Source organism: Uloborus diversus, chromosome 2, assembly GCF_026930045.1.
Source record: "Uloborus diversus isolate 005 chromosome 2, Udiv.v.3.1, whole genome shotgun sequence".
Taxonomy (NCBI): domain Eukaryota; kingdom Metazoa; phylum Arthropoda; class Arachnida; order Araneae; family Uloboridae; genus Uloborus; species Uloborus diversus.
In genome coordinates this window covers 11,683,256-11,710,835 of record NC_072732.1, presented here as the reverse complement: position 1 = coordinate 11,710,835, position 27,580 = coordinate 11,683,256, and the positions used below count along the sequence as shown (strand labels likewise).

Here is a 27,580-nt window from a genome sequence, read left to right as displayed (position 1 = left end):
ATTTGTAATAAATATGTTTCGGGTTGTAAAAAAATAAAATAGAAGTAATACATATGCAGAATTACCCAAGATAATATATATTTTAAAAGGTCAAAATTGAAGAAATATTTGATTCCTTTGCTCATCATGCTTTAGTCACAGATTGCGATTGCAATGAGTTGGAGAAAGAAAAAATTTTCAGCAGCAAATTTTGTGCCAGGGTTTGGGCATTAAAATGAAATATTTGATCTCAAAATACAACATAGCTGTTACTTAAAATAAAAATGTCTGAACATTCTAAATATGTTGTAATATTTTGATCATAATACTCGAACCCCGCTGTAGTGAACCCAGGATATAACTGTCCCCCGGTTGTAGCAAACCTTTTGAATGGTCTAAACTAAAGTCCTATGCAGGGGCGTGCACAGAAATTTTGGGACCCGTCGCAAATGACTTTTCTGGGCCCTTTCTCCATATTGTTTGCCTCTCTATTTCACCCCTAGTTTTAAAAATATTGCGCCCCCTTCAAGCTCGGGCCCGGGCATAGGCGGATTTAGGACTGAGTTCCTGGGGGGGGCAGGGTTTTTTTTTTTTTTTTTTTGGAGCAACATTTTTTCCCCCCTCCCATGTTTTTGTCTGTTTTCTGTGATGGGTAAGGCCATTCGTTACTTTTTTATGCATCGTTTTCATTACTGTGTGTAATCATGCTGTCCTTTTTAAAGCGACCTTAAAAGAGAGGGGGCTGGTATTAAGAGTGTAACGCAGTGCTCCCTTTTAAGTGGGATATAGAATATCTCCAGTTTTAGAGGGCCCGGGGGTTACTCCCCCGGAGGAAATTATCTAAAATGGATATAAAATTCTGCATTTTGAAGTCTTATAAGGGTTAATTGGAAATGATAGGCAAATATATTTATTTTTAAATAAGTTTTACGCTTTAAAAGTGTTCTGTGATGCAAGTTAATACTTTAAAAGAAATGGTGCACAGATTTAGAGAATAGGTATCAAGAGAGTAACATACTACCCATTTGAACAATTCTTAATTTATACACTTGATAAGAAATAAAATTGAAGCACACTTTGCTTAGGAGTTTCAAAGACTTGTTTAATTATTTTCAAGGTTTGGTTGATTAGATTGGGTTTTGGTTCAAGAGCCCTTGTAGGTTATACTGCGCCAATTCTTTTCAGGGATTTTTGAACCTTTTAATAATTTGCACTTTCCAGCCTCTGAAATTGAGTAGTAGATTATACACTTGTACAGTATTGTTCAAACTTTGTAAGAAACGGCTATTTTAAGTTTAAAAGAAAAAAAAACTTTAATTTCCTATTCAAAAAAGAAAAAATCATGATTTTTTTTTTGTTATAAGATTTTGGAAGATATGTTCTTACTATATAAACTCCACCCAAAACTGGGGAGCATTGTCCCCTTTGCCCTCCCCCCTATAAATCCACCCATGCTCTTCTAAACTATTCAAAAACGAAAAAATAATGTTTTTTTTTTAAATTTTTGGAAAATGTGTTGTTACTACATAAAGTCCTCCCAAAACTGGGGGGGGGCATTGCCCCCTCTGACCCCCCATAAATCCGCCCATGGGCCCGGGCCAACAGGTATCCCTTCTCCACCCTTGTGCACGCCCCTGGTCCTATGTCATTAATGCAATTTTAAACGCTTGTAATGATCCCAAAGTGTTAGAAAATCGTCTATATAAACAAAAATCAAAATTCTTGCAACCGAAAACATCCTTCTTCCATGTTATAGAATTTTTCGTTTCTCAAAAAGGTTAATTTTTGTAGTTAGTTCATTATTTAAAACAGTATAATTAATACATTTCACTGTATGTTCCTAATTACAAATAGAATCATCCCGTAATTAGGATGTCTATTATAGAAGTAATTGAGTGATTTCAGACTTTTTTGAAAAATCGGATGTGTAGCAAATCCTTGGCTATAGCGATTTCTGAAGTCGGTCAGTTGAGGGTTTGTTAAAGCGGGGTTTGACTGTAGTAAATAAAAATGTTGCATTGTGTTGTTATGATTGTTTTTAAAAATTAGATTATCATTTGACTGTCTATTGTAATGGTATTCTTTTTTTTTTTTCTTTTTTTATTGCAGTTTTAAGTCACTTACTGATTTACAAACAAAAGAACTTCAGGATCAACTAGAGGCTGAACAATATTTTACAGTATGTTGCATTAATATACATATATGATTACTTGTACTCTTAAAGTACTAGTGTTGAAAATTTCTTTAATGGATTTGCAAATGTCTAATACTGTGAAATATGTTTAACAGAAAAACACTCAACATGCAAAATTGGTTAACATGAAATCATAGTGCTGTTTGAACAGTATACTGGTCAATTTAATACATATCTTTTACCACAAAACAATATTTTGGTCCTTTCAGTTTCATGTTAAACGTTTTTAAGCAATTTTATTATACTTGACCTGATTTTCACGGAGAAATCTGAGGCCTGATTTTGCTTATATCTCAGCAACTAGAGCGCTTAGAGACTTCGGAATTTCCATAAATGATTTGCTATATCTAAAGGCACAACTTAGTGTTGAAAAATTAATATTCTAAAATAAAATTATTTTTTCGGTTAGGATGGGAAACAGCAAATTTCATGTAATTTCCCCATTAAATATTTAAATATAAAACCCATTGTTACAAATTTTGTTGTCTTGCAACAGTAATTTTGATAGTAATTAAGTTTCAATCAAGGCTTCTCTGATGCAAGCATGAAATGTATTGCTCTGCACTGCCGTTGCTCTCGTAGGTTTTTATCCTCAACTACGCCAATGATCGATAACAGGGCTAAGTAAAGAGCCATATTAGGATCTTTATCTCAAGTAACTTGTATGTTGTGAAACCTAAATTAGTTTTGAAAACCTTTAATATTTAAATGAAATAGTACACAAATAAATAAATCGTCGAGAGGAACATGGATTAGTTCTTAGTGCCAATTGCTTAAAGTTTTACGGCATGCGTATAGATTTTAACTTTACACTAAAAATAATAAAATAACAATTTAAAAAAAAATATATTAAGCACTTTTCGTAATGCACTCAAAAGGACAAAATAACTTTTCTGGGTCAAAAGAACAATTCAAGTGTTCCTGTAGTTTTCAATGATTGCAAGAAAATGACACTACAAACGAAGAAAAGTGCGCCTCAAGTCATTTCAAACCAAACTTTCCCATTAAGAAAAATATGCATGTTTTAACACTCAAATTTATAATTGAAAGCTAGATAATAATAAGAGAGAGAGAGAGGAATTCTCTACATGACTTGAGGTGCACTTTTCTTTGTTTGTAGTGTCATTTTCTTGCAATTATTGAAAACTACAGGAATACTTGACTTGTTCTTTCTGACCCAGAAAAATTATTTTGTCCTTTGGAGTGCATTACAAAAAGTGCTTAATATTTTTTAAAAAAATTTCTGTTATTTACTGAATTGCAATGTGTAGGGTGATGAAAATAAGTTTGATTTATATTTCATGATATAATTTTAATAGTATTTAAAATGTCTGAACCATACTTTGAGATTAATTAAAAAATAAATTTTTCCAGTAATATATTCATATTTCTTCAAAGGTCATTTTTGTATCTCAGAGCCAGAACGACGTAAGTCACATAATCACTACTGTACAGGAGAGAGGTAAAAAGGTTGTCTTGCGTGTGTAAAAGATGGGGTTTGCGCTCTTTTAATGCTGGTAAATAATTACAAAGGTTTTTTTTGTTTTTTAATTACATTCACATGACTCGAAGCGGAATGGGATTCTACATACAATGCACTAATTAGCTGAAAATCGTAATTTTTGGACTTACATTAGTCTGGCTCTGAGGTACAGATTTAGTTTTAACACGCAACATTTAACAAAAGTCTGTCCCATTGTCTTTTAAAAGACCTGTATAAGGAAACAGAACTTTTACATGGCTTAGTATAAAGCCCTTATTTCTATCATGGATCTTACTAAATAATCTAAATAGTTCAATTGATGGAGTTAAGCCGTTCTTCCATTCTAGAGTAGATAGCCATTCTTCTGTTGTAAGAAAATCTGGAAAATGCTTGAAGATATCTTGGGTACCTTTTGCTTTGTGGGCTGGCATCAAATCCTATTGGAAGAATTGTGGTATTTTCTGAAAATTGTTTTGTGACCAAGAAAGAAGAGCATCTTCAAAAATGAGTGACATTTTCCCTTCTGGCACATATCCCTCCCCTAACCACAGCATATCGAGTCTGTTGACAATCTTCCATTACACTAGAAGTTCCATTGTCCCCTCTGAAAAAATGGGTATTGTGAGCTTGTTTAAAGTGAATAGGTTCTCATCTACGAAAGCAAATTTCTGCAATTGATCAAATGAAACTCACTTGAGTGGAGTTCAACATGATTCGTTTGTTGTTTTCAGTTAAGTTTTGATCTTTTTATCACATGTATGGTTGATATCCTGAGTTTTTGAAACAATCCTTTTGCATTTTTTTTTTTCCTTTCAAGACTCTCTTGCTCTGTCAGTTCTTCTATTGATGACTTAGTAGTATTGTGATGTCTTTACTATGTTCTTTCTTGTCTGGTCTGTTCGCTATATCACCTAGTTCTTGAAATGGTTTGATTATGTATGAAACTGTCTGCTTTGAGACTTTCTACAAGTGAACAATTTTACGTTTTTTTTTTAAATTTCTATGAGCATTTATACCAAAATAGCATTTTTTTTCTTTCAGATGTTAGATGAAGGAAATAAGATGAACTTAGTTATAAGGGGTTACAGTACCTCAAAAATGATGAAACAATCAAAAAAATTTTTATTGCTCTTTTCAAAACAAAAAACTATTCTGAACACAGGGGAAAAGTTTCAATGCTTTAGTTCAAATATTTAAAAAGTTATGAGTGGTTTTAGGCCATGCTCCCTATGTGTTCTTATGCTAAAGAAAAACTTCAAATTGCTTTTTCTCGATGATGTTTTTTTTGTGTTTTCATGTCATTAGAACCCCTAAGGATTTTTTTTCTATTAAAGATACAGCTTTAAAGTCATACTTTTTGCAATCAGGAAAACATATTTGACAAAACTGTGCACTGGATAAGCATTTTATAAATTACTGTGATGTTTAGAGCATGTTAAACCTTTGAAAACAAAATTTTTAAAAAAAAAACTTTGATTTTTTACATAATTAATCACAGAAACTTTTCGAATGAACTCATAAGCAAATAAATGCACACATTTTTAGAGATGATTATAGTGATCGTTTTGCAAAAAATGTTTTTTAAATTAATGTAAAAATAAAAAAGCCTTAGGGATTTTGAAAAGTTGAAATTTTTCTCAATTTTTTGAATTTTTGAAAAAAGTAGGCAACATTTTTAAATTTTGAAAATAAATGATTGATTACGAAATAAGTATGCATGTTATAGTTTCAAAGAAATATAAAATTTATGTAAATTAAAATAAATTGCTTGAAAGGTACTGTGACCCCTTAATGTGAAAGGAAATGATTTATTATAAAATAACCATTAAAATCGGAATGATAAAAGTACCATGTTTCTATCCAAATGTTATCCAAGTTATTCCTTGTCACCCTGTTATGAAGAATTGAGTTCAATTTTAGAACATCAAACCTACTTTTTTTATTATGACTGATGCACTGAGACCTACCTCCCTTTTAGATGTAATCTTCATGATTTGATGTATTTACCATTGAATATAGCAGTGATAGTACAAATAATTCTATTCTCTAATGTTCTATTCAGATCTAAATTTAATTTTAAGAATTAGTGATACTTGTTTAAATAAAACAAATTAAAAAATCACTGAATTGTTTTGATCTCATCAATGATTTATCAGTCTTTAGGTAAACTTTGTTTTAAAGTTTTGTTTGATGGACAATTCTTCTCTTCTAGATAATATTAATTGATACAAATAATTAAATAATTATTATAAAAATAATTAAAAGGTTTTTGTCTTGTGTTGAACATTTAATTTGATGTGCAAACATGAAAGAGGAAGAAATAATTTTAACCTGGATTGAGCAGCTTTTCTTTCCAAGGAATAATATACTAACTAATAATTGCCCTTTTAAAGGACAGAACTTCTCAAACAGGGAAGGATGTCAAGCACAAAACATTCGTTAAATTTCAATCCCTTTTTAATGGAAATTTTGGTTACTTCTACTCCGAGAAGGCATTTAATAATTGGGAGTCAATTATTTAATTCTGTATTTTGTTTTCCTATTTTTCTAAAACTTGCAACTGCATTCCAAAAAAAAAGCTCCGAGAGAAATGAATTAAAAAAAGCTTCCGATGAAAGACAATCGTTAGTTCAAAATAATGTTTCTTATAGACCTTAAACTGTTGAAGGTTTCAATGACATCATAAACTTTTTTTTTAAGAACACATCCTAAAAATAGTTTAAATTTAAACTTAAATCGTCTGCTAAAGTGTCTGGTTCAAATTAAATTTGATTTACATATCTATTTTCAAAGCTGTGCCTGGAGTGTAAATAATGTAAGCTAAAAACGTTTTTTGATGAACAATTTTTATCAACTGATTTTTAACTTTTTTTTTTCATATGTTTTTCATTTGCAATTTTTTTTCATGAGTCGAGTTTCTGACTTAAACTCTTTAAAACTTTCCCCTAGACTTTATATAAGTCACAACTAAAAGAAGTGAAGGAAGAAATGGATGAAAAACAACAAATTCTTGTGGACTTAGAAAATGAAAGGTATGTTTAAGAACTTACAAAAATTGGAATAATTATAGTATTTAACACTGATGCAATGAATATTTCTCAAATATTTATTACAAGGTTGGGTTTTTGTTGCTAAAAATAGGTTTTTGACATGACATGCCAAAAACTAATCGAGAACTCAAAAACGTCAAAAAACTAAAATAATTCATTATTGACTTTTTTTTATATAAACACTTAGGATTTCTTCATGTTGAAAAGTTATTTAAATATAATTTACACATCATATCAATCAAGTTTTAAATTAATAAATTTTAAATTAATTAATTTAATTAAAACAATTGTATACATTTTCTTTGTTCTGCTGTAAAAATAGTTGTGGATATTAAAACTGTTTCTCAGTAGTTATGTTTAAATCTTTAAATAACTAAACCAATTATTTACAAGTTAGTGAGCAATCTAAAAATCCATTTATGCACTTTTTTTTTTTTTTTTTGCTTTTAAGTAAAAATAAAGCTAAGTAGATCAATGATCAATTATCTTAATATGTTTGATAACAATATTTTTTTTTTCTTTTTTGATTAACTTTTTCCATCAACTAATATATATATTCTTTGCTCATACTGTTTATTCTCAAAAGCAAAAACTATAAACTGCATTCGCAGACATATATCCGATATTTTTTTTGAAAATATCATGATATTTTGATATTTTCAATATAAAAATTATTAATCGTAGTAATATTGTTTATTTATTATTTCAGTAACCAAAAAGTTATGTACTATATTTTTATGATGTAGTAATGCTTCATTAATATGACAAAGTAATTTATTATTCCTTTTTATTTTATATTCATAAAAATATCATAGAATGACTTGTTGGTGAAATTGATTCTTGAACACTCAGCAATACATTTAGCCATTTCAGAAGCAGCATTATGTAAATTTTTGAATTCCTTGTGGTACTTATCAGAAGGACTTATTTGTTTAGCGTTATTTGATAACTCTGTAAGTGTGTCAACCAAAAGACGGTGTGTAATATGCAGAATAAAGTTCTAGTGGCTAAAGATTAAAATTTCTCTAATTAGTTTCAAGTTGATATTAATTCAACTAAGAATAAGAACTTGCAAGGTTTTGTTGCAACCAGATCAGTGAATAAGTTGTAAACAACCATGCTGAACATGCAGTGGGTTCCTCACCCATGATGAAACGCAACTACAATTTCTATTGCAAGCTGTTGAAAATCGTAAGAAAAAGTACCCTGACAGTAGGAAAATGACCCCCCTTAATTTTTGCTAAGGCGATACAATTTAAACTTGACATGAAAAGCTAAAGTCAATGTATAAAATTAGTGCAACAAACTAATTCGCAACTCCAGCACTCGAATACGCTACCTTGCAATGATTTACAAAACTGCCGAAAAAACTGAAACATTGCCACATTGCGTTCCATGTGTGTCTGTTGACGCAAACACAGGCAGTTTGTTCTGAGTATTTATTAACGCAATCGATGTGTCCTAATCAAGAATTGATAAATATTGAATTCAACATCGTGGAAATGGCTGCTTAGAACTACGAACTACGTAGTTTGCGTTAATTTCTGACGTATAGTAATGCTTCTTGAATTCTCATTTCTTTCTACGTGGGCCGGAATATCAACAAGGCTTTGAAAATTAATTTAAAGAATAAAGTGAAAAAATCATGCATATGAACAAAATTTATTAGGCTTATTAGCATTTTCTTCGTTACCATGTGTGTTTGTTTTACCTTTTTCGTCCGCCATTAGAAAGTGGCTACAGTACCCCCCATACTTCGTTGGAGTTGCGAATTCCAACTAGTTCATTGATTTTGAATTTGTTGTGTCACATGTAGTCCTACTTTCCGTTACTGTTTCATAACTTGGAGGTGCTTGAGCTACCCCTAAATATTAAGAAATATTTAGTAAAATACCGCCATAAGAGGTTTTCCATCTCCAGCTCAGTCACTTTCCTATGCCGGGCTGATGAGTGCTAATAAGCACGAAACTGCAGTCCTCGACTGGAAATGACTGAGCTGGCGGTTAATTTCACGTATTAAGACATATTGTTTAAACTTTATATGTATTGTTTTTATAGTAAATGTAACTAAATAAAAGGTGAGACCTGTAAAAATATGAAAAAAAAAGGATTTTATGGCTCATAAGAGACACCCTAATGCTCAAATTGGTGCTAAGGAAACAAACAGTAAATGAGTGAATGTTTGTTGTTGTTGCTGCCTTGTGCCAGCTAGGCTGGTAATTTAGGGTATGCTGCTTCACTTTTCCAACTTCACCTTAATTTGGTGCAAAGTCCGACTTCCTCTGTACACACATGCCATAAATACCCGTTCATAGGCTAAGCAAACATTTGCAGCACAACAACTCATTCACACAAAAAAAGGACAAGGACAGGAGAAAGAAAGTACATCCGTGCCAAGGTCGGGATTTCAACCCAACACCTCCCCATCGCAGTCTGACTTCTCTGGCCTCTAGACAAGGTATTTGTTAAAACGACCAAATTCATTTAAGTTTCTAATAGCTTGTGAAGCTGAATCTGGAGCATATCCTGGAAGTTACATATACAGTAGAAGACTCAATATAGCTCATATATTTCAATAAAGTTCGTGTTTGCAGCAGTGTGAAATGCAAGAAAAACGTAAATTCAGCGAAGCAAACTCTGATTTGTCCCATGCAATGGCATAAAGGAAATTCTACGAAGAACCCGGAGAAAAAAAGAACCATTTTTAAAATTATGTCATGAGACTCCAAAAATCTGTTAAAGAAAATAAACCCCGCCAAACAAATGTATGGGTGTATCTGAATATATGACTGCATCTTTAAAACATAAGTTCAAGTGCTTGCATTACATACTTTCTAAAATAATACTTGGTCTTTTGATTAATTGAAATTAGTCTTTGGCTGAGACTTTTGAAATTATTTCAAAATTGACTTATTTACTGGTGAACAATTTGAAATCTTTATCGCTGGCAACTGTTTCAGCATTAACTGAGATGATTTTCTGCAGTTTTGGATTGATCTTCTCCAAACTTAGAATTGAACTTGGGAAAACAAAAAGTTTCAAAATTGGTATTTTGTCTCCGCATGCTATGGGGAAAACATTTAGAATGGCACTAAATATAATATGTAAATGTTAACTAAAGCTGTCTATTTTATTTATTTATATTTTAAATCTCCTGCTATTTATAACAATAGCCCTCTTATTCTACAGACAAGCAACTTGTTGAATCAAAATACTGTTTGAGATAATTTGGATGCCTATGTAACAGTTTCAGACAGGTTTTGAACAGAAATTTAAGGTTTTTGACAATTACGTCAAAAACCATCTCAAAAAAGGATTTTTGACATAACAGTGAAAACCATGGTTATAAAACCAGCAACTATCAAAAACTTGACAACCCTGGTTTATTATTCTGCTACTTTGGCCTAATTTCTGTTCATTGTTTGTTCTGTTCATTGTTTTTGTTCATTGTTTTTATGAACGATGGGTCATTGTTTTAAGCTATTTAAATCTCAGGCTAACATAGATATTAGGAAAAATTATTATTTTAGCTGGGTAGTGGAACTTTGGAACAGCTTATCGGAAGAGGTGGAAATGAGTAAGGAAATAGATAGTTTTAAGAGGGCCATTGATCTTCACTGGGTATTGTAAATTGACTAGGATCAGCCTAGCTAGGCCCAGAGCCTGTTGCTAATCGTCACTTTGGTATTTGTATTCATTAATTTATTACATTATTTAAGTTGACAATGAGGGGAAATAAACAGAGTTTTTATGGAAATAACAAAAAGAAAATAAAATATTTTCATTTTGTCTGGAAATGTTAAAGCAAAATGGTAACAAATTAACTATTGTTTGTAGTGAGAATATGGGTCAAAAATAGTTTAAATTAAAAAAATCATTACTCTGAACAAGTTGTCATTTTTACAAAACGGCATCTAAATAATTAAGAGGCAAAAGCGCACATCTTTAATAAACTACTGCCCCTATAAACTAATAGATGTGTCCATTTCTGCCTATAAACCGAATATTTGACTTTCCTTATCATTGGTTGTCAGATTGTATATACATTTATTTCCTCACTCTATTTAAATTTTATTAACTTCAATTTTTCTGAATAAGTGTGCCATCAGCGGTGCTCTTCAAAGGTTTGTCTACATAAACAAGACAAATAATAATGTGTATCAGTTGCTATTTAGCTGAAACAATCAATGGTTTTGGTTTATGAAGAGAAGGGAACTCGTTTCTTAGAGAGGCAGTCTGGATGCTTCCTCTTGGGGGAGTGGAGGGGAGGCTTATTGAAGGAAATATGATCAAACTCTTTAATTTTAAATCATTATATGTGCTGCATTTGACAGTCAATTATCATCACCTCCATTCCAATAAAACTGTTGTTGCAGTATAGAATCAGATGGTCATCAGCGATAAATCGAAATTTACCCAATTTTTTCTGGTTTTTATCTTTACTCATTTTGCAGATAATTGTTTTGTTTGAATGTTGAAATTGAAGCATATCCCAAATTTAAGCTAATAGGTGAATTTTCAAATGTATTTTCAGAAATAATTTTTCTCACCAACTTCAATTAGCCATAGCCCGTGCAGATTCCGAGTCTTTAGCAAGGTCTATTGCAGAAGAGACAATCGCAGATCTGGAGAAAGAAAAGACTATGAAGGAATTGGAAGTGAAGGAATTAATATGCAGGCATAGAGCTGAATTAATGAATAAAGATACCATTATTTCTAACGTAAGTATTTTTCCCATAGACATACTTAATCAAATTTTACTTATTGAACTGATGGCTTATTATTGATTCATGTTCGGACATTAAAATTGATGTTAAATGACAATTTTTGATTTTTGATCTTCAAACGTTTTATGAAAAACTCCATTAAAGTGCACTGTACTTTTTAATGTAATTATGTTGGGAAAGTTTTATTGTATTTGGAATCACAGGCTTTGAATTAAATTTATTTTATGCGGTTAGTGTTTTTATTTTATTTTGTTTTAATGTCAATATAACTGGTTATTCTAATAAGGCGGTTTTCTAAAAATGATATTTATTCCTGTTCATTCCATGATTTTTTTTACAATTATTAATACATTTGTTACACAGGTTTCATTCACTAACCTACGTGAAGATGACAATAAGGTCACAAATAAGACATTAAAACTTTATATATATTATTCTTTTATTCTAATTGTAGTAGAATCAAGTCATCAATTGTAGTAGAAGCATGAGTCTTTAATTTTGGAAGCACTTATTTTAGTTGAAACTTTAATTGAGCTTTCTAAATCAGGGTTGGTATGCTTCTTCCTTCAAGTCATTCAGAGCTGTATTGTTTATAGGGAATTTTTTTAAAAACTCTTGGTGAAGGTGGTTTTTAATGGTTTTAATAGACAGATTTTTACAAATTCTATACATACGTGAAAACAAATATCTAAAAAAAAGAAAAACAAATACGTGATTCTGCAATATGCAAGGGAGATTCAAAAACTCACCCACATTTGGGCATGGAGATGAAAGTGCGATTCAGAATGCTCTGATTCAAATGCATGAGCAATCTGTGATTTCTTACTCAGGAAACTTTAGAGAGCTAAAAGAGACATAAGATTTCTTGGGCCAAAAAACTTATGGGTGGATATCCATCGTGAATTTTACGCTGTCCACCCTCATTGATGCTCTTTCATACGCTCTAAAAACAGGAGAGGTTTTGCCCAAATTCAAATAGGGTGTGTTTAAACATCCTTGCTACAGCCTGGACTTGACTCCTTCTGATTATCATCTGTTTACTGCAACGAAGAAGTGACTTGGGAGACAGCATGGTGATGAGGAACTTAAAAACACTGACACATTGGTTTAAATTGCAGCTGGACGCTTTTTATGCTTAAGAAATGTGTAATTTGATAAAACGGTGCACCAGCTGCTTGAACTATGGGGGAAACTATGTTGAAAAGTAGAAAAGAGTTGTAACTAGTAATTAACCGTGATTTTGGTTAAACAAATATTGTTTAGTACGTCAACAGTACTGCTGCCCTGCACAAAAATACTGGTATAGTTTCTATCCGTTGCAAAACTTCCTTGGGCCATAACTGAGCTGCCTCCAAATGTACACTTTTAGATTTTTTTCCCCTTCACAGCAGTCATACCAGAAGTAGCAAGAACTATCTAATCCATCCTATTTAAACTTTTTCTCATTGAAAAACATTACAGTATCCCACTTTTTACCCATAACAGCACATTTTTGGCACAGTCAACCCTTGGTCTCTTATGAACGTTTTTAAGAGTTGGTAATGATATTTATTTCACATAATGAAACTTTTTCCCTTTTGGTTTTAAATGTTGAACAGTTTGAGCAATCATATTTCCAAATTTCAGGTTCTGCCAGATTTCTAAATGCCGAATTTCAGGTCCAATATAGGCTCAGTGTAAGAAATCCCTACTTAAAATTCAAAAATTCCTTTTGCTCTCAACCTTTTGTAACTATATTTATTAGTGCTAGGTTTCCTTTATTTTTATCTTTCCATGATGGTAGCTATGCCTTGTAATAGTTTAATTTTTTCCTTAAGCCTTGTAACCAGTGGCATAGCTACACTTTCTGCCGCCCGAGGCGGTTCTTCAATTTGCCACCCCTTTGATGGGAAATAGCTTATATTAAAGAACCAAAAGTATTTAAAGCAAGAATAAGATATTAATAAAGAAGAAAATACTTTTTTTTCTTCATATTTTTCTTGCAGAAGAAAAAAAAAAGATTTTGGAGCCCACCGAAAAAAATTTTAAAAGTTGTGTCAATTCAGAATTTTAGGTAGTTTTTAGTAACGCTAATCACAAAAAGGACTTGGAGCTCCCTCCAGTTTTTTTTTTTCTAAATTAAATTTAGTTTTATGCTTTCTTCGGCGACATCAGAGGGTCGGGACTTCACAAGTAAACTTTCCGATATTAAAATGTCAAAAAGCAATTTTAGGCTATCGTTGGATACGCAAAGATATTGTGGAAGATTCGGAGGTGCTGTTTGGAAAGTTTGACAACGAAACCGAAAAACATGTAAATGTAGGCTGTATCTAGTGGTGTAAAGGCTTCCTCTAATTCGAGCAAAGACTGGATTTTCCTTCCAAAATACTTTCAAACTTGAAATCAATTTTAGGCTATCTTTGATGACGTTAAAGAAAACGGAATGTTCGGGAGCTGTCTGGATATTTTCTCAATGCCGAAGTTTTCCCATTTTAAGCTCTTCAGCATTGAGGAAATAAAAGGCTTTGCAGGCTTCCCTCAGAAATTTCTAACAACGAAATTTGGAGCCAACTGTGACGATGGTATGTGATTTCGTGCACATTTGCAGTTCCTACTTTAGAATTTTCTGGAATTGAAGTTTTAGAAATGCAACTTTAAGCTACTTTTGGAGACATTGGATGAGATGGGTATTTAAAAGTTAAGAAATTGTCCTAAATACACATTTTTGACTGTCTTTAATCACGTTACAGAGGAAGAACCAGGACTTAACCATTGAAGAGATAAAAGGGAGGGAGTAAAGATTCGTTCGTGGATCAAAGACCCCAAGGCACGTGATATATTTTAAAGCAAAACATTGAAAGAAATCAGGTTTCTTTCCCTTGTTTCACGCAAAACATGCCAACCGTTCGCTGTTGTCGAATCACATGACTTGGGGTCTGTGGGTCAGCTTTTGCTAAGACAATGTACTTCACACTGCCATCAGGAATTTGCTGGTATTGAAGCTTTAAAAACTCAAAATTAGGCTAAAAGATGAGATGTGAAGAGTTGGGGTGGGCGTTATCCCTTGGAAATGTTTCGAGACTCAAGGCCTAAAACTGCATTTTTGGGTTGTTTGGTGACATTAAGAGATACCAAAGGTTCAGTTGCTCTTCCTGAAAAATGTGACATTTGTTGAAGGTTTAACAACACAATTTTAAGCATTCTTCGGTGGGTCAAACCTCACAACACATTTCAAGCTATCTTTGACAACAATAGACAGCGAAGGAGGGAAGAGGGAGGAGTTGAAAATGAATCTCCCCCCCCCAAAAAAAACTTTGTTTTTGGCTATGTTTGGCCAAGTTAAGGGAGAAAGGGATGGTAAAAGTGGCTCTCCTCTGGAAATTTTACAAACTTAAAATCCTGAAAAAGCATTTTAAGCTTTGTGACACTAGGAAGGAGCATAAAAGTCGGGGAAGTTTTCCTAATTTAAAATTTTAGAAATGCAAATTTAGGGTCTCTTTGTTTTCTCAAAGGTAGTTATAACTCCTTTTTGGATCCGTGCTTGAGCAAATCATTTAATGTTGACAAACTCAGAAGTTGTCGCCCAGAGTGTACAGGCAAAATTTATCCCTTCCCCTTCCCTAGATCCGGTACTGCTACATTACCAAACTCGAATGATTCCCTTTTTCACTGATAGAGGACTATAAGATAAAGAAGCCCTTTACAATTGATTAACCACACTGTGATTCATGAGAAGAAAAAGTTGTGCATCAAAAATCATTACTTTTGATGTAAATGTGTTTGATGCTTTGCCTAGACATCATTTTACTGATTAAAAACCTTTCATTAAAATGAATAATTAAGTGTGAATCTTTTTGTTTAAAGAAATTTGTTGATATAAAACAGTAATACAAGCAATTATTATTTGAGTTGTGAATAAGTGCTTTTTAAAAATGAACTTAAAATTCATTCTGTCTCATTGAAAATTTTGTAATCAATGACCAATCAAAGCAATTGTTAAAATCCTGATGCTATCCTGAAAATGAGCAAGATATCGCCCACCATTTGAGACCTCTCTCCTCTTACTTTTGTTGTCATTTTCCTTTAAAAAGAAAAAAACAGTGGGTTCCCCCCCCCCCCCTTTTTTTTAATAAGATGGTTTCCAAGGACTTTCTTAAAATCAAGTGGTAACTTCATCATGAAATTTTTTTTTTCCTCCGCAATAGTTAACCTTAACAGAAAAAAAATCTTGGTCCCTTAACTTTACTTTACCACCTTCATCTGTAGCTTCAACGAAAAAAGAAAAAAAGCAAACAACAGTGCTGAGATGTCTACAAGAAAAACATATTTTATGTCAGGGTAATTTTATTGTCATAGCCGTACCAAAACCTTACAATTCAAAGTTTTTTTTGCTTTTATTAAAGGATCAAAGGCATGATTTCCTTATTGGAAAAATGTGTTGAATTTTTCCACATCAAAAGTGTGAAATTGCCGCCCTTTAAGAAGTGCCGCACAGGGGCAACTTATGTCTTTGTTTGCATGGCAACTAATTTTTATTTGTTCATTTCATCAATCATTTACTTTGTTTCAGATGAAAGATAAGGAACATGACTTCAAAAAGACCATCGAGTTGCTAGGTCAAGACAAAGAGGATCTCAATATAAAGATATTAACTCTTCAAGAAGGTAATCTTTTCACAAGCTATAATTTTGTGTGATTAAATTGGTTTTCATTGTGTCAAGAATTTAGCTGGGAGAACAGCTCTCATTGCAGCTTGATTTTCTGCAGTATTAAAGTGGGAAAAACTTACCGTATTACTCTGCATTATCCGGCATGCTGCAAAATTCGAGGGTTACCAGATTTTCAATAACACTTGCCTGGCCCTTTCCGGCATGCCGGAAAAATTGAGGTTAGGAAAGAAAAATTCATACTATAAAAAATATATGTTCAGCTTAAAAAGGAATATAAGTTCTATACATATCTTATTAGTAATCATCAACAGTTTAATTTTGTAAAAATATTTACTAACAATGTCATTTGTCATTTTAACAAGAAAAATATTGTTTAATAACGAATAATTATGTAAAAATTAAATAAAAATTAAGTAAGCAAACATTTAAGCAATAAGTTACCGCCCCTAAACCAGTGCTAAAGAACTTACCACTGCTATTCAATAAATGAAAATTAAACTCGCCTCTCTAAAATAAACTTAAAATTATTTTTAAAAATATGAACAAATCGCAGTAAGGATGATTGCTTCTGAATTGATTACTTTATTGGCATATAATTAAATCCATTAATAATGACCTACCATAAATTACAAGCACATATTATATGCAATACACATTTTTTTTTTACATGAAGGTTACTTTCGGTATTTATTCCCCCCCCCCCCCCCTTGCAGTGGTTTGCTTTCTGATTGGAACTGAATAAGGAAATTTACTTTTGCTTTGTTGGAAAATAAGCCTCAAATTATCCAGCATGCCGGAAAATTCGAATTTTCCGGCATGCCGGGTAATGCAGGGTAATATGGTAATAAGTTCTTGAAATTAAAAATCAGTTATATAAGTATTTAAACCCAGGTTTTGTTGAATACACTAAAGAAAGTTTTGTCAATGCGTAAACTATCTGAAGGTGCTTTTATGCCAACTTTAACTAGCCGAATCTCAGAACTCCAGCAGCAACTAATGTTACACTAGCTATAACTTATGTTTCGTGTTAGGCTTTCTTCTTGCAGTCGAATGATGAGAAAGATTTCACAAAGCTTGTGTGTGAATTTATTATGATATTTAATAGCTAAAAACTCTAAGCAATTTTCTGTAAACGACACATTTTTTTAAAAGCAGTTGTTTGTTTCATGATGTGTGTTTGCTAAATATTAGTTTCATAGTTCATTTAAGCAAAATGAATATTGCTAGCCACATAAAACAAGTTTTTATCTCCAAATTCTTATGTAGTTACTCTCAGCTCATAGGACTTGTTAATGTCTGACTGAAATTGCAAGGCTAAAACAGATCTAACAGCTAGTCAAAAGTAGTCGTCAAAAATGAATTTCAGTAAAGGATAAAACATATCCAACAGTTGTTTAGATCTTCCGATACCCAAGCAGCTTTTTCCACTTTTCAGTGGTACTTTTTTAGTTTTAATGTAACTATTAATCTTATTTAATTAAATGCTTTATTTAAACATTGTGAGGCTAGTTCTAGTCACATTATCTATCCCCAATGCAGATGATCGAGAGCTCTCTTAAAAACTATTCATCCCATTAAGAATCTGACCTAAATCCTGTCAAAGCATTTATGAATCAGATGCTCATTTTACTATCACAAAACTCCCATAAACAAAAAATATTGATGGAGTCATGGTATAAAGTTCAGTATTCCTGATAAATTGCTATATTTTATGTCTCTAGTATGAATAGTATTTAGATAAGTAGGACAGTTCTTCAAATTTTCTTTTACTGGAAATTCATGTACATCAATGCAAGTACAAGTTGAAGTTAGCTCATAAATAATAATTTTATTGACACATGAAGCAATATTGAAAGTTTTTGTTTCCCCTAGATTTGAACAACCTTAGAAATGAGTCTTCAAATATTGAAGATCAGATCCAACAGCTCAATAAACAACTCCAACAAGAGCGGCTTTTGAAACTACAAGTAATAACCTTTCTGAATCTGAGAGATTGTTCAATGCTGATGCTTTGTGCTCGGTTTATTAAAATCTGTTCATTTGTTTATTTTTAGGCTGTTAATAAGCTGGCTGAGGTAATGAATAGGAAAGACTGGTCCGGCAAGAAAAACAAGTCCAGTGCAACGGATTCGAAAAAGAAGGCAAAAGAATGTCGCAAACTTCAGCAAGATCTGACTGTCGTACGTACAACTGATTTTAGTTACTGCAAAATTCTGAAGAGTTGTTAGTTTAATATTCATAAGTTAAATTATACTATTTATTTAACAGTATATTTTAAGGTATGAATATTGAGCTTACACAGGGTTCGTACGCTCCTTCAAAACTCCTCCAATACTCCTTAATTTATAAAAAAAATTTGAAGGGGCCCTTCAAACTCCTTCATTTTGGTTTTAACTCCTTCAAAACTCCTTCTTTTTTAGAGTTCAAGGCTACATAATCCTCCTCTATAACAGAAACTTAAAATACTTCGATTGACAACTAACTTCGTCACTAAGGCGATTTTAATGTAGTAATTTGTGCATTTATTTTTTTCGATTTACAAATTGACCATAGTTAATTCATAAAAGTTGAAGGTGAAATTTTTATTAGCAGACTAAGACATTTCAAAAGTGAAGTAAAACATGCTTAAATGGTGCTTGACTATTTTTTCAAGTTTTATGATTATTGTTTTTTCCTCCACCACACTCTCAGCAGGAAAAGTCAAGTTGTCTAATTATTATTTAAATATTTAAAACTGCATAAGTAAATGTACTACATTAATTGATTGCGTTAAAAAAAACAATTGTTTAGTTAATTGCAGTTATGATATTGTAAAAAGGGTCAACCACAAGTGATGTCATGCTTTGAGGAGGAGACGGGCTTATGAAATTGTGACAAGGGGAAGAGAGAGGGTGACAAAAAGTGACATCACACAGTTATTGTAACAATATGTTTGTAAAAAATATGATGTGACAAGAGAAGTTTGGGGTGAAGTGTGACACTTTGTGATAAAGGGTGCTGATGGTCAAATATATTGAAAAAAAGTGTGACATCATTTAATGACACTCCATTAGTACTCCTTCAAAATCTCATTTTACTCCTTCAAAACTCCTCCAAAACTCCTTCATTTTATTTCTGAAACTGAGTACGAACTCTGTACATCTCTTCAGAAATTTTTCTTAATATAGCTTAAGTTATTCTTAATTTTTAATGTAGTTAAAGCAATTTTTATAAGCTAAGCTACATTCATTTTTGGCAATTGAAATGTTGAGTGCTTAGTTGCACTGACACCGCACATGATGCTGTGATAACTGAAAATGTTAGTGGGGTTTAGATTTGGGTTTTCATGCTGACTCATTACTGATCAACAGGGTGACCATGCTACTGTCATCACTTTTAAAAACAAGGCCATATTTTTCCTCATATGTATTTTATTATTTTTTCCCAATGTCTTTAGGATTTGTTTTAAGTATGCAGAGTGCATGTATTCTAAAACAAGTGAAATGTTTTGTAAAACAATAATTAAACACTGGGTGATTTTTCTGAAACAAAAAAAAACAAAAAAATATGGGTTAAATTTGAAAGTTTTTTATAATGCTCCCTTTTAGGATTTAATTACTAAAGTAACTGTTGTATGTTTTTACATAAGGGCAAGTGTTATTGCCTATAAAGCAAATTTATTAATACCAACTGTGTTTGGTCTTCTTATGATTATTTCTTTATTCATTTAAGATTTATTCTTTATTCATTAGTATCCGTTATCCATCTTATTATTATTTTTAACATTGCTGTGCATCCCGCACAATATTTTATGCTTTGCATATAATATTTGAACCATACAATGTCTCTCTGCAATGCTCTCATTTTATAACATCTCATCTTATTCATTACTATTTTTAATATTTGGTCGGCACAAAGTAGTTATTTAAGCTTCAAAAGGAAACCTTTTATTGTTTTAAGCTTTACCAAGACAAAAAAAAAAAAAAAAAAGCAATTAATATGTTTGTTAGTACTTTTGATTAAAGTAAAATGTGTAGCTTGCTCACACCAAACATTATTATTACTCTGGTTATAAAAAATAATCATTTTAAGGGAAACTCGCTTAAAATCAAACAGTCTAAGTTGTTATATTTATAAGAAACTTACCATATTTATATTACCACAGACAATTTTATCAGTAATTTTTAAATCAAGGGAGGAAATCTTCCAGTTGTGCCAAAGTGATCCCATTTTGAAATCCTGCTACATTCAGGTCCAAGACTGAAATTCGCTTCACCATCATGAAATTTTTCACCATCTTGCGGCAAAATAAAAAATTGAAAATTTTGTTTTAAAAAAGCTCTCAAGTCGTACACAGATGCCGAACATTTCTATGTTCTGTTCCTAAAACAGCAAAATTTAGTTTTTGCTCTGGTGTGTGTCTAAAGGGAAAAAAAATAAAAAGGTTCATTTTTAAAAGCCTGTGCTACATGGTTTTCAACTCGTGAACATAATTTCTTCCAATTTTCAGCCGAAAAATGAAAAATTCATGAACATTTCCCTTATTTTTCATTTCAGTTCAAAGTTGCCATCTCGCCCGATTTTTGTGGAAATCTCCCATTTTACAATTTATTCCTCCAACAACAATTTTACAATTTATTTGTATTTCATTCATTAATAATGCATCTAAGATTGAATATTTGAAAGAGATTTTCTTGATTTCTACCTGGTATAAATGAAACCTATGTTTTCAAGGCATGTCAACATCGAATACTTGCTTCGCCAAAAATTGCATGCCCTGCTTGAAGTTTCCATCCTTTTGCATCCTATAAATATATTGTCACGAGGTCCAATTGGCCGCGAACATGAGAACATTGAAGAATACTTTAGTATAAAATAAAATTCTTTTATTTACAATTTAAAAATATAGATGTCGTACATCCTGCCACCAGCAGGCATGCAAGTAGGAGACAGAAACTAGCAAATAAGCGACTCGCTTTATAAATAAATGTTTTTGCTATTGCCACGCACTTGGCAGCTAAACTTTCCAGTATAAAGTGAAATTACATGCCAATTCAACTGAATATGCAAAAATAATAAGTCCTCCACAATATCAATTGTTTTGGAAGTTGGAAGTTTTTTTAGTCTATGCGACTTTTAATTAACTTATTTTATACTTTATTTAAATTATTAATGTACAGTTTTTAATATTTTAACTAAAAAATATTGTTTTTTTAAAGACTTTTACTATTAGAATACATTTAGAAACTAACTTCATACTAATTCATTGAAATTCAGTTTTGAATGAATTAAACACGTGTTTTGCTAGAAATTACTTCTAGGAATATTTTTGATCTACAAAGTTTTGATCGACTTTATTAAAATAATTTTTTCTAAGTTTGATCTGAATTGCTTCGGTGCTTAAGTTTTCATTCCTTTTGCTTCTTGTAAATATTTCTATTTCTGTGAAAGTCAGCAGCTATTTTAACCTAAACTAATTAAAATTTACTTATTTTATTTTTCTATTTTAACATATGTAGGTTTTTTTTTTTTTTCAATATGAGTTTTCTTTTTAATTATCAGTGTTATAAATTCATCTAAAATGCCCCCCAAAAAAGTTTTTTTTCCCCCCTTTCTAAAGAATGACTTTACTATAGTAACGACAAAATATATTTTGCTAGCTTTTAAATTCCTCAAGATTCAGAAGTACTTGGGTAGGTTTTTTTTTACTTTAATGAAACTGAAATCATGAAACGCCCGTATTTTCAAGGATCAAATTTAGTGCTATTTGCAGTTTGTAGAATGTGTAAAACTACTTTGGATCAAATTTAGTGCTGTTTGCAGTTTGTAGAATGTATAAAACTACTTTGGATCAAATTTAGTGCTATTTGTAGTTTGTAGAATGTATAAAACTTCTTTATGTATTTATTAATGCCGGGGGGGAGGGGGGTTCATGGCGCAAAGTGCACCATTGAAATTTTTAGAGGGAGGGGGCTCTTGTTCTTGGGAGTCCTTGTGGTATTTGAGGGGGGGGGGGCATTGCTCTAGAGGTGATGGGCATGCCTGCTAATACAACATTAAAATAATTTTTATGTTGAGATTTTCTCAAATTGTTAAATTTAACTATTTTATCTTAATTTTAAAATATTGTTTGTAAGTTAGATGCTTAAAAATATGTTACATATTTCAGCTCTGAGTAGGTAAAGAGTTGAAATGTGTAATAAAAAGTTATACAATTTCTAATACAGTTTTCATTATTAAAAATTTTGCCAATTGATGATTGAATTTAAAGCATGTTTTATTTACTTATTTATTTATATTTTTGTCTTTCTTCCTTTCTTAAGGAACGGGAAAAGTACAATCAAATGGTTTCCCGTTTCCAAAAAGAGTTGTCAGAAGTTCATGCTTCGTTATATGATGAAAGTCAAGGTAAATTAAAGTTGCAGATGGAATTGGACTCGAAAGATTCTGAAATAGAACAGTTGCAACAGCGGTTGGTTCTTCTAAATAGCGAGACAGCTAGTATCAATAGTGGTCCAGATAATGATACGGATGATGGTTTTCCAGGTATTACTTCTTTTTCCCCAAACAGTATTTATGAGCATTTTATTTTGTTGAAGTTTACAGACAATCATAAAAGGCACTATTTTATGCAACTCTAATTATTTTATTTCTTATTTTTATTTTTTTTTTATGTATGTTTTTTTTTTTTTTTTTTTGCAGACAATAAATCTTGTCACTGCTTATTGTAGATTTTTGCCTCTAAATACTGTGTTCACTATTATTCGCTGGCATTTCATATGAAAATATTTTGCAGTCATTTAGGATAACTTTGAGTTAGTTTCTCTATTTTGAACTACCTCTCATATTTTAATAGTTTCATTGTATTTTTGGGTAAAGCAAAAGAAGCACTCCTAAACTAATGTTCAGTTCATCAGAATTCAAAAATGATCAGTATAAAATTCATTTAAAATTAATTATTAGCTGCATTTTCAGTAGTGATGTTCCGAATATCCTTATCTGTATCCGCGGATATCCGAGGGAAAATAAAGATCTGCATCTGTATCCGTTACTTTTTTGACGGATCTTTTCTATTCTAAAAATTCTTAAATATATTGAATATTTGAATAAAAGACTATTAAATTCCGTTTCAATTAGGTTTTATTCCCTATTTAAATTATAAGGTATCATTTCCGAGGCCAATTTGTACCCTCCGTCGCAAAAAGGAAGGGATAATAAGTTTTAAAAATGTGTGTATGTGTGTCTATTTGTGGCATCGTATCTCCTAAACAGATAAACCGATTTTGATAGTTCTTTTTTTTGTTCAAAAGCTGACTTGATCGAAAGTGTGCCTAGATTAGCCTTGTTTTTGTAGAACTTTAATTACCGGAGAGTCGGAGATATTAATTAAAAGCCAACTTAACTATTTTCACGATTATGGTAGTAAAAACTTACGGTACGTTAAAAATATTGGAGCTAATTGAAAGAACGAAATTTTCTGCGTTTTATATTTATTTGGAACTTTCAAGTTATATACAGTAGGAGCTATAATCTTGTTAAGTAAATTCTAAATGCAATTCTAAGCCTTTATACGCATGGTTGGAAGAGATTTCGTAGTCGAAAAACAAAACAAAAAAGCTCAATGATTTAAAATTTCTATTTGCTGTCAGTTCATGTTTGTTAACAATGTGTGTTCTGACCCGCGAAATTCATCTTCATATGAGGTCGCCCCCTCAGAGACTTTTTTTTTTTAATTTAATATTGGTTTTTGTTATGTATTTGGGGGTTTGAGTTATTCTTCATTTTGGCTTTTCTCGGCATCCTTCAAAAAAAGTGATATTAAATTCTCTATTTACTGATTGTGAAGGTGTTCCCGGCTCTGTTATTTCGTCGGTCGGGATAAGTTGGTTGGAATGGGTCAGCGCTGCATTTATGCTGAAATAAAATGCAAAAAAAATATTTTTAGCATGTCCAGAAGCAGCTTTACACTCTTGCTCCTGTATCCTACATTTAACGAGCAAGCTAAAAATAATTTTTCATATTCTGTTTAAGCATTAATGCAAAGCTAACCCAGTCCTTCCAACTCTCCTTCAATTTTAACGGAGATTTCTTTAAAGAGTAAATCATAGTCTTGATTATATTTTCGCCGTAAATGACATTTTTTGAAGAAACAGTGCCATTACCCTGGCGGGAATACCTTCCCTAGCAAATTTTACACTTGGGTAGTTGATTTGGGTTTTTTTTAAAAAATTGAGATCCGTATCCGTATCTGCAAATCTTGACATTAATGATCCGGATCCAGATCCGCAAATCTACTTTTTTAACGATCCAGCACATCACTAATTTTCAGCTATCCTACTATTTAGGGTAATTTTAAGCTGCATCAGTAATGGAATAATTTTTTTATTTTTATTTATTTATTTTATTTATTTATTTATTTTTATTTATTTATTTATTTTTATTTATTTATTTATTTATTTATTTTGCAGTAAACGCAATGTAACTTTAATGCAGCAAAACAAAATTGCCTTATGTTTAAATATTCTCACTGTGTACTTCATAACCTCACAGTATTTCTAAGACTTATGATATTGCATAAAATAGTACAAAGTAAAAAGAGTATTTTCAACAACTTCAAAGTTTGCTTCTAAGAATTATTAAGAGTTATTGAATTATTTAAGAATTATTGAAGGATAGAATGAGCTGTGTACAATATTGCCAACTTTCATTTTGTAAAATAGAGAGTAGAAAGCTTATTTCATAACCTTGTTGATTGAGTGCAGCACTGGCGTTCAAATGTGCTAAAAAGTTTGAACTGGTGCAACAAAGTTTAATGAAATGGCTCATACTTTCTCTGAATGACTGTATGTATGATTGAATGACTGATAAAGGGTTCCAACTTTTTAGTGTTATTTTCATACGATAGTCAGTGCGTATAAAAATAAAACTGAATAAATGAGTCTGATATTTATGCAAAACTGTAACTGTTAGAAACATGAAGGTTTTTATTTTTTTTCTCTTTTTTTTCTAGAACATAGAAGTTTGAAAAGAAAAAAAGAACATTTCGTAAAATAATAAAATAACGTATCAAAATGACAATCCTATAGTTAGGCAAACCTAATCTGGCAGCGGGCATAATAGTGTGATTAGGATCAGCATAGCCTTTGCAACGCTGCAGTTAGCTTTGCCCCAACTAATAGATTGCAAAGATTTGTCAAAAACAAATTTAACCTTTTCCCTTTTATGTATGACTGACATGTTTTTTTTTTTTTTTGAAGGGGGTTGTACAAGTTGTAAAATATTGTAAAAATGAATTTTGTCTTTATTTCTTCAGAAACTCGATTGGAGGGTTGGCTCGCAGTTCCTAAGCAGAACATCAGACGACATGGATGGAAGAAGCAATATGTCGTGGTCAGCAGTCGGAAAATTATTTTTTATAACAGTGAGTCCGACAAAGCTAATGCTGATCCTGTGATGGTTCTGAATTTGAGGTTAGACTGTTTGAAATTCAATATGTGCTTGATCATTAAGTACTTGTTTCTTAATTTTAGTTAAATATCTTATTGATAGGGAATGCAGTTTTATCTAGTATATATCTTGCCCTCTTTTAGTTACCTGTAAATAATTTATTATTATCATCTTTATTGGTTATTATTTTTTCATACACATTCTTTGTAATTCAGTAACAAGTTGATTATGGTTTTTGTCTGAAAAATGTTGGTTTCTGATTTATATTTGCCACTTCCATGGATGCACCATTGGTTGAAGGTTTCTTAAGCCACGTTAATGATCTTTTAGGGCTTCTCCACTTGAGAAGCATTTTTAAACTTTTTATCGTTTTGAATAGCATGAGTTTTCAATCTCATAGATGAAGCATTAGAATAGTTAGGGTTATTTGATAGGCTTGTCTAAAAAGGTCAAAGCGGTTATTTTAAGCTATATTTCTGTAATCCTAATGCTTTCATCATATTTAATTTGTATTAACTCCTTAAACTATGCACAAAAAAAGCCTTGTAAAAATGTCTCATAAAACGAAATGAAAGTACAGTGCAGAACTTTTTATCTGGAAACCAGAAAACCGGCAACCTTTTACCGATTTTTTCCGCCATTTTTAAAAAATGCGCATTTTTGGCATTTTTTGAAAAACTAAGCATTTTTTTTTTTTTTTTTTTGAAATACCTAAAAGAATATGAGCGGTTTCTTAATAAAAACCATATTACTCATCTATAATTCTGGAAAATGTTTTCAAAAACGAATTTCAGAGCGTTATCCTTAACGCAGGGCAAAATTTCCGAAATATTTTCTTGAATCAAAAAAGTACACTCGTAAGGCTGAAATTTTCGTGTTTTATTCCAACTGAATACTAAAGAAATAAATATTGTCACATTTTATTGCAATATTTTATTGAATAGTCTCTAATGAAAGCCGTTTGGAGCATAAGTAACGTTGGAAAAGCACGGGAAACACCGAAAACCAGATTTGCGATTTTTTTGGATAGTTGATGCTGGAATCTAGAAATAGTTAAACGCAAGACTCATAAATCAAATTTCTATTGGTATGAACTTAATGCAAAAGCAATAGTTATCAATAACTACCGCAATCGCAAACACCAAACCTTTACAAGAAATTTATTTAAAAAAAGTGCGTTAAAGAAAACAAATTCTTCCATACAATATAGTAGAAAAATTGCACATCTATGTTCAAAACCTTGTTGCTTGCCCTTCCCTTCATTTTCTTTTGTTTTAAAACATGGAAAAGTGTGTTTTTTTCCAATCTTCAAAATGAATGTGAGGGTCTCAAGTCTTATGGATAACTTTCAATAATAAACGTTTCTGAACTGTTTTCTTCTTATTTTAATATGTATTACTATTTATTATAGTAATTTAAGTGTAATAAACAAACGGCCAATAGCACTTTTTAGCAATCCAGAAAACCGGGAAATTCAGATATCCGGGACAGCGATGATCCTGAACTTCCCGGATAATTGGTTCTCTACTGTACTAATATTGAAGTGGGTATTTGGTTATTGCATTAGCCTTTTGTGTGTTTATTGATGTATTGAAATAGAATTTATGACTGCAAAATAATTCAAGGAGTATTTTCACTCTTAGTAAAATAATCTCACTTAGAAAAAGATTTTCATTTCATTCGTGATGCTGGAGAAGGAACTTTTTTGCGTATTAATAAATGATGCCATGCTTCTCAGCTTTTGATGCTATATTTTTATTTGTAGCAAACTTTTCCATGTGAGGCCTGTTACACAAGGAGATGTGATACGAGCTGATGCCAAAGATATTCCTCGAATTATGCAAGTAAGTATATCTAGCTCATTTTTTTTTGTCATATTAGGGAGTTAATGTAGTTTTCTTTTACTAGCTAAACCTGCTATTTTTCCACAAAAGTGCAGGTTTCTGCTCTTTTAGTAGAAATCCCTTTGCTGCTGGAAAAAAAGTTTAACAAATTTGATGCGTTTTTAAACAAGCACTCATTTGAGTAAAAACCACAACAACGTGCATCAAGTACAAATAGAGTAATAAAAT

At 31.5% G+C, this 27,580-nt stretch overlaps 1 protein-coding gene across 1 annotated transcript in view; it reads left to right on the top strand.

Moving 5' to 3' along the window:
• The window catches only part of LOC129216863 (rho-associated protein kinase 2-like), a 102,817-nt gene that overhangs the window by 59,908 nt on the left and 15,329 nt on the right, over nt 1–27,580 (top strand). The window contains exons 20-28 of the mRNA XM_054851078.1: nt 2,089–2,158; nt 6,606–6,688; nt 11,241–11,427; nt 15,983–16,076; nt 17,955–18,049; nt 18,137–18,262; nt 22,385–22,607; nt 25,375–25,531; nt 27,274–27,352. Coding sequence (XP_054707053.1) covers nt 2,089–2,158; nt 6,606–6,688; nt 11,241–11,427; nt 15,983–16,076; nt 17,955–18,049; nt 18,137–18,262; nt 22,385–22,607; nt 25,375–25,531; nt 27,274–27,352 — 1,114 coding nt within the window. The remainder of the gene's footprint in view (nt 1–2,088; nt 2,159–6,605; nt 6,689–11,240; nt 11,428–15,982; nt 16,077–17,954; nt 18,050–18,136; nt 18,263–22,384; nt 22,608–25,374; nt 25,532–27,273; nt 27,353–27,580) is intronic.